The sequence below is a fragment of the Mesoplodon densirostris genome, chromosome 1 (genome assembly GCF_025265405.1).
Source record: "Mesoplodon densirostris isolate mMesDen1 chromosome 1, mMesDen1 primary haplotype, whole genome shotgun sequence".
In the NCBI taxonomy this organism is placed as follows: Eukaryota; Metazoa; Chordata; class Mammalia; order Artiodactyla; family Ziphiidae; genus Mesoplodon; species Mesoplodon densirostris.
This window is the reverse complement of record NC_082661.1, coordinates 203354662-203369075: the sequence shown is the minus strand read 5'-3', so window position 1 is coordinate 203369075 and position 14414 is coordinate 203354662. Positions and strand designations below refer to the sequence as shown.

Below are 14414 nucleotides of genomic sequence, written 5' to 3'. Positions count from 1 at the left end.
TCGTCAGTGTCACTTCACATGTATCTGTGCATATATCCTCCCCACCCCTGCCAAGGATGGTCTTGCCGCTGTCATTGAAGAAAAATACCATCTGGGAACAGGCCTGATGAAGAGGGACCATTCAGCTTTATCCTAACAGCAGGGAATCAAAATGAAAACCTATAACAGGCAAAGTGATAAGATGTATTTCCAAAAATGGCACTGATCAATCAAATGACCGACAAGACTATTCATTTCATTTTTATTGAATTAAAAACTGTCTACAGACAAGTGGAAAAAATAATTTATTGCAGGATCTCTTACACATGAACACAGAACATTTTATACAAATATCAATGTGCTGATAGGAAATGCTAAATGTAAAGACAAACATTTTTACACGAAAGTAGTTGTACTATATTTTATAAAGATAGATGTTAATAAATTATCAGAGATATTGAAGGACAACAGGCTAATGAGTCCAACAGGAATGCATTCTATGTCGAAATTAAAGTAAGTTTTCTGAACATGATGCCCTGGATATAGTCACATTCTTGTAAGCTAAGAAAAAGGAGCTAATTTCTGGGAATAAAGGGCCAGGAGGGGCTCTGACGAACAGGAACACCCCAGCCATGCTTCCAGCTTTTTCCCTAGATGTGGTCAGAGCCCCTAACATTTACCCCAAACTAACACAATAGCTCATTGTGAAACAGTGTGGCTTTAACAGCTGCATGGGATTAGTGAGATTTATAATTATACAAGGGGTACAATGCAAACGACAGCATTTTAGAGGAATTATAATTGCCATGTGATCTGAATGAATAACCCAATAGTTTAATAACAGAAATGTGTATTCTCTATTTCTGAAGTAAAGTTAGCATAATTCAAAATAGTGAGTATTTTCTTAGCATGATATATTAATTCTTATTTGGGGAGTCTGAAAATAAATTGCATTTTTTCCCTAAAATTCTGAATTCACTCCTTTAGAAAATGATTTCTATAATGATATACACCAACATGATAAAATTTTTATATGTTATAGTCATTAAAATACACATATGCATATATAGAGAGAGAGCACTGAACAGATTTGGAAAACCATGGTGTGTGTGTGTATGTGTGTGTGTGTGTGTGTGTGTATAATATATATATAGACACATGGCCAAATACTGTTCTGTTTCATTTAATTAAATTCAACAAATATTTATTGGGTGCCTACTACTTGCAAGTCACCACATTAGGTGATGCTTGTAGTAGATTTTAAGACACGTGAAGCTCACATCACCCACATGAAGCCAAACCTCAGATAATATACTAAACCTTGAAAATACTCAAAAGCAGAGCTAAAGCTGAATAATGAATAAGGAAAGAGATAACTAGGAGAAAGGCTTGGGGAAATGGAAAAGGACCGAGGGAGTGACTGCTCCCAGGCCTGGCATGAGTTAGGGGAAGACTGGATCTCACCCCGTCCTCTTCACCTCAAGGTCCAAGATTCAGTTGTCATCCTGCTTTGTTTCCTTTACAAAGTGGAAAAAATAGGGTATTAATTTTCAGTGATAATAAAGCTTGTAGGACTCCCAAAAGGTTTTTTCTTTTTTTAAATAAAATTTGATCTGCATTGATATCTACCGTTTTTCTAAGTCATTCCCACCATCACGCTGGATGAGACAGAAGCACCCAAGTAAAATGAGCAGTGCTGGAGGGAAGCTAATTTATCAGAAGAACATCAGGAAGCAAGCTAGCACCAGAAGTAAAAACAGTGAAGAGAAGATGAAGGTAAATATTTCAGAACTTGGTGTTCCATTCCTTTTAGGATTTCTACTCTAAAAGCATTTATAAGGAATGTGTACATCCAGGAAAAGACATATAGTCAAGGAGTCTCACCCCCTCTAAAGAACCAGTGCATCAGCGGGGAACAAAGCATCAGACTTGCTTCTGATGCAACCCACTGGGCGGGGGCAAAGCTGGCAGGACCTCGGTGTCATGAGCCACCCTGGGTCACAGGACCCCCGAGCGAACGCCAGAGTTCTGAGGCCCCCCAGCACCTGGGTTCAGGCTGGAGTACACCCAGGGCACGAGCATGCACCTATAGCTTCCCTGCGGAATCATTTAGATTCTGGAAAAGTGTAAATCACTCTTCTCTCCAGGAAACACACACGAGGGACTAGGATGTCCAAAGATGCCCAAACATTCCCCGAGGTGACAGCGTGGCCCTTACAAGGATGTGGAGCGTCATAGTTAGGAAACCTCCCGTGAAGGCGGCCCCGTCTTGGCCCTGGTGGCGACCTCACAACAGCTGAGGGCGCTGGGGAGGGCCCGGGGATGCCCCTCACCGCCCACTCCCCAGCTGGGTCTGAGCCAGATTACGGAGGAACAACCAAAACCACGTCTCCTCTGTCTAGTACTTCGGTTTTAAATTCATTAGAGGACAAAACCAGCAACCATGAAGTCTCCCCTAAGAAGTCTGTATTGTTCTAACCCACTAATGGTTCAGGATTTCTGCTGCTTTACTGAAGAGTTCACGTAAGCAAGAATTCTTTGCAAATGAAATGTGTTTTCAGTGATTATGATTTAGCTCCCATGTTTACAGTCTGTCTTAAAAAAGGAATTACACTCTGATGAGTCATACCTCTGTTCCTGTAATTTTTCTGGATAGAAACCAAACTTGCATTGGCTCTTTTTTGCCCTTCATGGACACTGGGCCTCTGTGCTCCAAATGGAATTGTGGGTCTGAATTTTCTGGTGTCATGAGACATCTAAAGGGGACAGGGAACAGGGAACAGGGAGAGAAGCGTGGAGTATGGCTGCACAGAGAAAGTGACACACACCAAAGTTATTTAAAGATACCTCAAGGTTTTAGTAACAATGATCATAGCAGAAACTCCTAAGATGGTGAAGAATCACTTCAAATGTAAATAATGACACCATCTTCTCAAATAAATAATAAATAATCCTAAGAGCAGAGGTGATAAATGTTAAAGGTAATAAAAGCACCCAGGGAATTAAAACACATGCAAAGAGACATTTTTCAAATCAGTAAATTCCTAGATGTGTCTCTTACCTGTATGTATATTCAGACACATTTATTTTTCCTTTTTGTCCAGTGGTTTCTGTTCGGCTTGTGAGGTTGACAGTATTTCCAAAAAGACAATAGCGAGGCATCCTCTGTCCTATGACACCCGTGACTACCTCCCCTGTGTGAATCCCTATGGTTATCTGCAGAAATCAAAGCTCTCCTTTAATAAATTCAGTAATCTGAATTACTGCTTACTCTATATTAAAGAATAACATAGAGTCATCATATAAAAATCCTAAGAATTCTCTAGAACTCCAAGCATATTACAGACAAAAACCCTCACAAAAATCTTTCAAGAGAAACATTCTTGTTGTCAAGTTTGAAGCTTTCAAAGATGTGAATCTGGCAACTTACATGAGACACAGGAAAGAGATTTTAAAAAATAAACCAGAAGGGACAGGGGGTTTTATCTCATCCTCATGACTTTCAGTACATGGAATAAAGAAGATTTCAAACAGGTGGACAGGTTTCCCATTTCTATGGAAGAATGTAGTACAATGGGTTCAATAAAATATTAGTCTTTGTTTATACAGATGGCCAAAAGGCACAAGAAAAGATGCTCAGCATCGCTAGTTATTAGAGAAATGCAAATCAATATTACAACGAGGTATCACCTCACACCAGTCAGAACAGCCATCATTAAAAAGTTTACAAATAAAAAATGCCGGAGAGGGTGTGGAGAAAAGGGAACCCTCTAACACTGGTGGTGGAAATGTAAACGGGTGCAGCCAACATGGAGAACAGTATGGAGGTTCCTTAAAAAAACTAAAAATAGAGCCACCATATGATCCAGCAACCCCACTCCTGGGCATATACCTGGAGAAAACTATAATTTGAAAAGATACATGCACCCCAATGTTCACTGCAGCACTATTTACAATAGCCAAGACATGGAAGCAACCTAAGTGTCCACTGAAGGATGGATAAAGGAGATGTGGTGCATATATACAATGGAATATTACTCAGCCATAAAAAAGAATGAAATAATGCCATCTGCAGCAACACGGATGGACCTAGAGATTATCATACTCAGTGAAGGAAGTCAGACAGAGAAAGACAAATATCATGTGAAATCACCTATATGTGGAATCTAAAATATGACACAGATGGACATATCTACGAAACACAAACAGATTCACAGACATAGAGAACAGATATATGGTTACCCAAGGGGAAAGGAAGAGGGAGGATAAATCAGGAGGAGTTTGGGATTAACATATACACACAACTCTATATAAAATAAATAACCAACAAGGATCTATAGTATAGTACAGGGAACTATACTCAATATCCTGTATTAAACCATAATGGAAAAGAACATGAAAAAGAATACACATATTATATATGTATAACTGAACCACTTTTCTGTACAGTAGAAACACAACATTGTAAATTAACTATACTTCAATTAAAAAAAACATTAAAAATCTTAGTCTTTGTTGTCAAGATATTATTACTTGTAAATAATGATTAGCTGGTCAAGAATATAAATCGGTTGTCCAAAAGGTCTATTACTACCATTATAATATCTGTTTTATCTACTAACCTGAACAGATTCACCATCTACCTGGACCTGGCCAGCAATTTCCATCATGTCCAAAGCCAGGTGGCAAATGGAACGTGCGTGGTGGATGCAGGGCTCTGGTAACCCACTCACCGTCATGTACTTATCACCAACCGTTTCCACCTAGCAGGGCACAGATTGGTCAGTACAAACATGACTGTTTCACTTGCTACCCTTACACAAAACACGTTCTTCCAATTGCTATCAATAACTTTCAACTTTCCTCCCCTGAATCTCTTAAAATTCTGATACCTTCAACTCCAACAAGAAGAAACGTCATTATTGGAAATGTACACATCTGGCACTTGGGAGTCTGATTACAGGCATTAGTTTTCCTCTAGTTAAATCCCGGTTTCTCAGCTCAGATATGCTTACTACCCAGTAGAACAATTTACTACCCTATTTCCCCTTAAAACACTGATGGTTGGATGGGCCAAAGCTCCACTGCCCCCAGTTCAGTGATTTATCCTGGTCATTAACCACTGATTTTTATGATGCACTCACCAAGTGTTACACTGTTGCTCGGAAAAAGACTATAAAATAAATAGTCCTTGTGGCACTTCTATGACTCCAGATGCCTGGGGGTGGTTTAGTTCACATTCTTGCCTTTACGAAGCAATATTCCACTGACGTCATTTTTCCAATTTCATATTTGTTACTAATTGAAACCAAGGGCAGAAATGCCTTATAAATGTTTCCCTTCAAGCTGATGTCATCTAAAAGCAGGTCTGAGTCCCCTTCTTATGCTCCATGATTTCTTTACTGTGAAAATCCCTTTTACCTTTCAGTAAAAATGTCACTTACAGACCACAGACACGAATGCCATGTTTATATTATGTGTGATAAACCACCTGCATGGATTTAACATTTTATTTTAACTAGGGAATTGTCTGTTCCATTCATTTCGGTTACAAGGAAGAGAATGTTTTAGAATGAGAGGTAATTATTTAAGAAAATGGTAAATAACGAATGCATGAGAGCTGCCCGTACCAAGCCTGCTGGGCTACAGTCAGGGAATGGTGACTGCAGTGCCTCTGGAAGCCACGGCTTGAAACTTCAGAATCATGAATGGCACTGCATTAGGACAGGACCTGGACTTGCCTTATAAACAAATGGATTTTTCCGGGAATCTGTCAGAGTGTCGAATCTGGTATAGAGGTCGTTGAGGAGGTTGACAATCTTCATGGCCCCTTCCCCAGACGCATGCTTGCTGCAGAAGGTGTTGAAGCCCACGATGCCGCTGAAGAGGATGGTCACGTTGTCGTACCTCTTCGCGGGCACCGGACGCTTGTGCCTCAGCTCGTTGGCCACGGACGGAGGAAGGACAGAGTACAGCAACCTATCCAGAGGGGTGAGGACAAAGCCACAGTGAGAGATGCTGAGAGCAGCTTCAGTGCCTCTACGGCCCACTTCGTAGACTTCAATGCCACGTGCACTGTGCAGGCTTGGGTTCTGACAGGACACCCACTATTAGCCATCTTTGTAAGTCAAGTTGAGAAAATATAAATAATTGGTTTGTTTTAATCCCACAGAACATCCCCAAATCCAAACCAATTCAAAGCAAATCAAAATAAGCCAAACAAAACAGACAGACAAAACAGAGGACTGACACTGGGAAGTCGAAGTTGTCTTGCGTGGTCTTGTGGGTCGATGCTCCTGCTGTGATATTCACAGGATGAAAGAAGCCATTCAAGCACTTAGCACTGTATGGATCCCACAAAACCAGGGACACGTTCACCTCTCAGGGATAAGCCATCTGCCTCAACGTTTGTTATCTGACGTGAAAAGCAGATTTCCCCAACAAGGACCTACTGTACAGCTCAGGGAACTCTACTCAATATCCTGTAAAAACCTATAACAGAAAAGAATCTGAAAAAGAATATGTATATATGTATATATAACTGATTCACTTTGCTGTGCACCTGAAATTAACACAACATTATAAATCAACTATAGTTCAATGAAAGAAAGAAAGGAAGGAAGGAAGAAAGGGAAAGGAAAGGAAGGAAGGAAGGAAGAAAGAAAGGGAAAGGGAAGGAAGGAAGGAAGGAAGGAAGAAAGGGAAAGGAAAGGAAAGGAAGGAAGAAAGGGCAGATTTTTCTGTTTCATTCCTGCCTCACTCCTTCATGGAAGAAGCAGATAAAGCAGGTAGAAATTGGTCTAGACAAGAAAAGAGCTTATTTCCGTTGACAATCCCGAGACCACGCTGATGGGACCAGGGGCCCTGGGGAGCGGGGAGAGTGGGGAGCACACGGGAGGGGTGAGAGCTGAGCAGAGAAGTGGAAGCAGGCAGACCTGCGGTTCCTTGACGTGACAGCGCATAGGAGGAGACACCACCTCCGAGCCTCTTTCTCCCCTAAGCCAGACGGCACCGGTGCCAAGTTTAAGGTGCAGAATGGAGCTGAGGTCTCATTTTTTCGCTACCTTTAGTGGAATTTATTCAGTGTTTCACTTTTCATTTTCAAACAGAGAACATTTTATACAATATTTTAAAGCTGTATTTGAATATTAAATGTGACCAGTACAACTACTTCATTTCAACAAAAATTCATAGTAAATGTTTATAATTAAATCACCTTGAAAACCAAATACCAACGAAGATGGAAACCTTGGTGGTTTTCTAATATAACAGCCAGAGCAGGATCTGAGTAACTCAGACTTACAAATACAGGTGACTGTGAGCCTTGGCCTAAGTACTATCTTACAAGCTCCATAAAATGTGTTATTTTTCATGGTGGAAGATGTACCACAGACTGATAAATACACATTTTGAGTTGTTTCTCGAGCAGTAGGAGGAATTTGAATGGCCCACCTCATCCCACATACTTCTGGAAATTTGCCAAATACCTGGAACGCTTAAGGGGTTCCCTTCAGGGCCGTGAGGAAAGTAAAGTGGTGTCGAAGAAACTACAGTTTTCAGCTTCATTATACAAAGTAGAAGGGCAGGAAGAAGCTAGGGATGAAGACAGACATTTACGTGGATTCTCTATCTATCTAAGCTGCCAATAAACAGTTAATTGATGTGTTTACCTGTGGGCACAGCATCCATCCATAGGCAACACACACACATCAATGCAAGAAAAGGACAGGAAGTGGTGCTGTTACCAACCCTATGGTGTCAAGTAGAGTGACATAGTTCTTACACGAAGGAAGATAAGGTCAATTCTCCAAGATAGCTTCCTATTATACAAACGTTAAAAATGAACACGCAAGACCACCGCTAAAATTCTCTTACAAAAGTCAGTGATTTCATGCTTTTAATTAATTTTAATTAATATGCTCAAGCAAGGCCAAGCAGTATGCACGATTGTTTAAATGAATTATTTGAAAACGAAATATTATCTTAAATGTTACTTGCCCAATAGTTCATAATTTAATCCACCATTCGTAGAAAAATAATAGTTTTGTGTTTTGATCCCTTTGTTCATGTATCAAATTACAGATGCAATTGTTGTCATCACAGATGACACTACAGTCTGTCAGGCTCACACCTGCCGAACCCAAAAATAATCTGGAGTCCAAGAACAGAACGCTTTTAAAATATAATGGCCAAATCTAAGTTCAGTGTTCAGTGTCCCCCAGCACCTGGGCAGCCCTGGCACCTAGAAGGTGCTCGGTACACCTCTTGTGTGAAGAACTGGATGAACGGGTAGTTGGACTTGAAATATGCACTTGACTTATTCTTCTAATGATTTCCAGAGACATGCTTTAGTGTATATTCTTCCAGCTTGGTTTGTAAAATTACTATTAGGACTGATTGATTTCTGTGTGCATAACTTCTATTTAAGTGATGTTAGAGTTTACCTAGGACTCCAGACCTACGGCGGGCCCCACGCCTCGGAGTCTTGTTATAGGGAAGAACCTTTGTGTTGTATTACAAGCTAACCACTAACGGGGTGTTGCTTATCAGATTAAATTGTACACAATGGCCCATCTCTGGGAACCCTGCTCCCCAGGTCATAAGCCTTAAGCTAAGTACCCTTGTTTAGCTCCCAGGAAACAGCCTGACTAGGCTCACCAGGGAGCGGCCGCAGGAAGGAAGATATTCACACCTCCCAGCCCCAGACGCTGCCGGGAACCAGGAAGTGCTTAGCTTTAGCCCCGCCCCTTTGGCTGGTTCCACCCCTTTGGCTTTAGCCCCGCCCCTTTGGCTGGTCCCGCCCCCCTTTGGCTGGTCGCGCCCCTTTTAGTATAAAAGGATCCCGAATTCTAACTCAGGCCAGATGGTCGTTTGGGATATGAGCCCGCCATCTTCTGGGTCTGCCGTCTTTCCGACTACGATCACTGTTCCTTGCCCCAGCAACTTGTGTCTGGATTTACTGGCCTGCTGCGCAGCGAGCAGCCCGACAGTCAGTCTTAACTACGGCAGAGCCCCCGGCTACCACGCAGGCCAGCCCTGCCAGCCCTGCCCGCCCTCTTTAAGCACAGGGCACGTGCTTACGTATCTGTCTTCTTCTTTTCATCTTCCAGAGCACGCAATGTGAGCTGCAGCCTGTCCGTGAGGATTTCCAGCTCCTGGGTCAGCTTGTACTCCTCTCGGAACTGCTCCCCCAGCAGCACGAGGTCCCGCGTGGCATCGTGCAGGGGGATGTCGCTCAGGTACAGCCCTCGCCGGGTCAGGTCGTCCAGGTTCATGACACTGTCACAGGGAGAAGGAGGCACTGTCAGTCCCCAGGGTCCCCACGGTAACACTGCCCTGGCTCCTGTCCAGGAGTCTAATCCTGCCGCCTGCCATTCAGCAGGTCAGGCAGAAGAAAATCTGGAGAAAAGCGAGAGGAATGTGCTTCATTCTTCTCAATATTTAAACATCTATCAAAAGAGCAGTGAACTTGACATGCACTTTTGCCAAATGGCACTTTCTAACGCCATCAGCCTAAATTAAAAGATAATGTGAAAAACTGCCCTACGAAACCCGCTCGGGTTTTTAACACAAGCCTGTTACTTATTATTGCCACAGTTTTTCCTCATTATGAAGAGATGAAAAAGAAGTTATCTTTACTCTCTTTAACAAGGATAACAGTGTTTCTTCTGAGAAGCTAGTTCATTGTTGCCTTAGGGGTTCTATGACGTAACTAGGTGTCTTCTCTTTCACAGACGATGATGAAAGGTTTACAACCTGATTTATGACCCATCTTCAACATGACGTTTCTGTACTCATGACTTTCTAACATGCACTTTCTATTCTACTCTTATTTCTGGCTCTAATTTCTTCTACTACTGTTATTTTCTTTGACAAATTTTCTCATTTATTTGAAACAGTATTTGCTCTTGCTGAATTTGATGCATCTTTGTAACTTAAGTCATTCTTAGAACAATGTAATATTTATTGATTCGGTGAAGATATGGTAAGTAAAAAGTTGACTTTTAAAAAATTTAGTATTTGGTTAAAATGTCTGAAGGTTACATTCTTGGTTTGAATTCTTTAAATGCAAAGTAATTATTTCCAGTCGTACATAATAATAATTTCTCTAAAATGACATAACTGTGTTGTGACTTTACTAAAGAAATTGGGATTAATAAAATGTCTCCCTGCAATATATTCTCAGCAGAAATGTCCATAAATCAAAGCAAAAATTAGCATGCTAATAAAGAAAAATAAAATGATCAGTTTACTATTGACACACACCCTTCAGGAAAGAGGTCAGATCATCCACCAAATGGTTTACAAGACCTTCCAGTGAGCAGAGGAAAAATGACTATAACTGTAAAATGAAAATGAAGGGTTAAAATGCTCATATTGAGTGAGAAAACTTAATCAAATTATGTCTCATTGTTCTCAAAACTTATTTATTATTATTTTAATGAGCTATTAACTTTTTTTTCCCGTTTTTTTCTTAACATCTTTATGGGATATAATTGTTTTACAATGGTGTGTTAGTTTCTGCTGTATAACAAAGTGAATCAGCTATATGTATACTTATATCGCCATATCCCTTCCCTCTTACATCTCCCTCCCCCGCTCCCTACCCCACCCCTCTAGGTGGTCACAAAGCACTGAGCTCATCTCCTTGTGCTATGCGGCTGCTTCCCACTAGCTATCTATTTTACATTTGGTAGTGTATATATGTCCATGCCACTCTCTCACTTCGTCCCAGCTTACCCTTCCCCTTCCCTGTGTCCTCAAGTCCATTCTCTACATCTGCGTCTTTATTCCTGTCCTGCCCCTAGGTTTTTCAGAACCATTTGTTTTTTGTTTTGTTTTTTTAGATTCCATTATATGTTAGCATACTGTATTTGTTTTTCTCTTTCTGACTTACTTCACTCTGTATGACACACTCTAGGTCCATCCACCTCACTAAAAATAACTCAATTTCGCTTCTTTTTATGGCTGAGTAATATTCCATTGTATACATGTGCCACATCTTCTTTATCCATTTGTCTGTCGATGGACACTTAGGTTGCTTCCATGTCCTGGCTATTGTAAACAGAGCTGCAATGAACATTGTGGTATATGACTCTTTGAATTATGGTTTTCTCAGGGTATATGCCCAGCAGTGGGATTGCTGGGTCATATGGTAGTCCTATTTTTAGTTTTTTAAGGAACCTCCATACTGTTCTCCATAGTGGCTGTATCAATTTACACTCCCACCAACACTGCAGGAGGGTTCCCTTTTCTCCACACCCTCTCCAGCGTTTATTGTTTGTAGATTTTTTGATGATGGCCATTCTGACTGGTGTGAGGTTATATACCTCATTGTAGTTTTGATTTGCATTTCTCTAATGATTAGTGATGTTGAGCATCCTTTCATGTGTTTGTTGGTGATCTGTGTATCTTCTTTGGAGAAATGTCTATTTAGGTCTCTGCCCATTTTTGGATTGGGTTGTTTTTTTGATATTGAGCTGCATGAGCTGCTTGTATATTTTAGAGATTAATCCCTTGTCAGTCGCTTCATTTGCAAATATTTTCTCCCATTCTGAGGGTTGTCTTTTCATCTTGTTTATGGTTTCCTTTGCTGTACAAATGCTTTTAAGTTTCATTAGGTCCCATTTGTTTATTTTTGTCTCCATTTCCATTTCTCTAAGATCATAAAGGATCTTGCTGTTATTTATGTCATAGAGTGTTCTGCATATGTTTTCCTCTCAGAGTTTTATACTGTCTGGTCCTACATTTAGGTCTCTAATCCATTTGGAGTTTACTTCTGTGTATGGTGTTAGGAAGTGTTCTAATTTCATTCTTTTACATGTAGCTGTCCAGTTTTCCCAGCACCAGTTATTGAAGAGGCTGTTTTTTCTCCACTGTATACTCCTGCCTCCTTTATCAAAGATAAGGTGACCATATGTGCGTGGGTTTATCTCTGGGCTTTCTATCTTGTTCCATTGATCTATATTTCTGTTTTTGTGCCAGTAACTTTTTTCCTCTTGGGGTTATTTATTTTGTAAGTAAAACTGCTTTCAGTTGATCTCATTTTGTGTGAGTACTGATTTCTCTATACACATGAGCAGCTCCCATATGACGATCGGTGAGTGTGTCACTATGTAGCCAATTTCTGTATATGGCGATTAGCAAGTAGACTCTAAATTTCCTGCTTCTATTTCCAAAGAAACCTTTCTCTCCATGAATAGAAACTGTCCCTATTGAGAAGCTGTCATTCTACCAATGCTCAACTTGGAAAGAGGCAGAAGGAAGACCACTTATTTGTAGCAGTTGAAGATATAGTTAGATCAATGGAGGTTATTAATAAAAAATATAAAGAGTTCATATTCCCTAATTTTGTCTCTTTTATTTTCATAATATATATGCTCAGGGGAAAAACCCATCATGAGTCTTATAGAGTCTTTAATACCATATTAATAATTTCCAAGGAAGGTGTTACAAAATTCATTTGATTTTTCAGAAATTTTAAGACAATATCTTTAAATGAAAAGTGATCAGTTGGACTTTAAACTAAATTTTTAATCAATAGCCCACCAAAACATCTTTTCTTGAGTGATACTAAATAATGTGCATACATTTTGTCTGCACAAAGTTATAAATACACAAAATATCAGCTAACAAGTTCTACAGTTATCTATGTATACTGCTCTCAAGTAAATTTAGATATATGTTTCTTATTCTAAATTCCCATGCATCTTTTAGTAGAATGCTTGTCACGCTGGGAAAATACCAACCTACAGTTTTACTTCCCTCTAATGTTTATTATATTTATTTTTTAAATTAATTAATTGATTAATTTGTTTTTGGCTGCATTGGGTCTTTGTTGCTGTGCGTGGACTTTCTCTAGTTGTGGCGAGTGGGGCTGCTCTTTGTTGCGGTGCACGGGCTTCTCATTGTGGTGGCTTCTCTTGTGGAGCACAGGCTCTAGGCACGTGGGCTTCAGTAGTTGTGGCACGTGGGCTCAGTAGCTGTGGCTCGCAGGCTCTAGAGCACAGGCTCAGCAGTAGTGGCGCACGGGCTTAGCTGCTCTGTGGCATGTGGGATCTTCCCGGACCAGGGCTCAAACCCGTGTCCCTTGCATTGGCAGACAGATTCTTAACCACTGCGCCACCAGGGAAGTCCCGATGTTTATTATAAATAACGTTATTTACATAAATGTCAACTTAAAACTATATTTTGAATAGTGTATCTCAGTTAAAGTAGTGAAATAGTTTTAATATAAAATAGCTTACATCCAGAAATCATTAGAAAAGTAATTTCTTGGTGCCAAATATAACCATGTATTTCTGCCATCGCATTACATGCTTTAAAGGTTTGCTTATGGACATATCATGCGTCTTTGGAAGGTACAAAGCTACAGAGTTAGCTACCTTCAGATTAGGTATCCCCTAATCTAATGGCAAAAACACTCAGCAAATTGACTAAGATATGGCAAATAAAACAGAAGACATGACTTCTTCCGAGTTTATTGCAAATGTTCAATGAAGTTATCCTTGTTATAGAGAGGCGTATAAAAAGAGTTGTGAAGTCTAAGCATACGTTGTAGAAACAACTGAATAAAAAGATATTGGACTCCTTCATTAGCGCAAGATGGGTACTTCTATCTATTGTAATTCACCTCGAAGTGATTACCTTGGTGAGCACAGGAAAAGTATGCTGTCTGCTTCAGGTAAGTAGATCATCTGGCCCTTGAGCCGTAAGCAGCTGATCTCAGTGCCCGTCAGTTCATCCTCACACTCTGATTTCTCTACATCCAACAACCCTTCCTGGAAAAGGCAAGACACAACCGTCCACTCATGCCTTTGTCTCTACCTAACGACTCAGCCGAGAAGGACACAGAGACTTCATTCCCACCAAACCGTAAGGGAGAACATCGGCCCAGGTAGAACAGGAGAGGCATTTCACCAGAGTCCGCCAGGTAACAAGCAGACAGCCTTACATCACTGCAGAAAAGCCAACTGACCGTTTCCTTTGAACCCAGAAAGACAGTAGCTGTGCTACTTTCACATCTTTATGGAAAGCTTCAGTGAGTCTTATTTCTGATTTTCCACCATGGCCACAGCACGTAATCCCAGGCTCTAGCAAAGACCAGACCCAGTGTCTCCATGCCCACCTCTACATGCACAGAGCAGCTGGAAGCAGCTGGTTCCAAATACAGGAAGTAGGTGCGGGGAAGACCTTTGTAGGTGGAGGGCGGAAACGATGATGAGCTTCGTCCTCTGGAACACCTGGGCTACAACAGCCCCAAGAACAGAAACTACGAGATCTGGGCACGACCAACTATCAACTGAATGAAAATGTTATCACTTGTATTTCCCCACAAAAATGCCCTGAAGAATAACGGACAATTTAGGGAACAACAAACCAGCGGCTTTGGGTGAAGTTTAAAAAATCTTTATTAGTTCCCCAGATTTCTAAAA

The 14414-nt window shown here is 40.7% G+C and overlaps 1 protein-coding gene across 2 annotated transcripts in view; it reads right to left on the bottom strand.

Moving 5' to 3' along the window:
• Nucleotides 1-270: 270 nt before the first annotated feature.
• GUCY1B1 (guanylate cyclase 1 soluble subunit beta 1) overlaps nucleotides 271-14414 on the bottom strand; it is a 47113-nt gene continuing 32969 nt past the window's right edge. The window contains exons 8-14 of one of the 2 annotated variants that reach the window (XM_060114526.1): nucleotides 13627-13760; nucleotides 9061-9258; nucleotides 5721-5958; nucleotides 4602-4742; nucleotides 3041-3195; nucleotides 2609-2783; nucleotides 271-1496 (exon numbers count right to left, since the gene is read on the bottom strand). In XM_060114526.1, the coding sequence (XP_059970509.1) occupies nucleotides 1473-1496; nucleotides 2609-2783; nucleotides 3041-3195; nucleotides 4602-4742; nucleotides 5721-5958; nucleotides 9061-9258; nucleotides 13627-13760 (1065 nt within the window). In that variant the 3' untranslated portion in view covers nucleotides 271-1472. The remainder of the gene's footprint in view (nucleotides 1497-2608; nucleotides 2784-3040; nucleotides 3196-4601; nucleotides 4743-5720; nucleotides 5959-9060; nucleotides 9259-13626; nucleotides 13761-14414) is intronic. The other variant, XM_060114532.1, reaches the window with a different exon arrangement.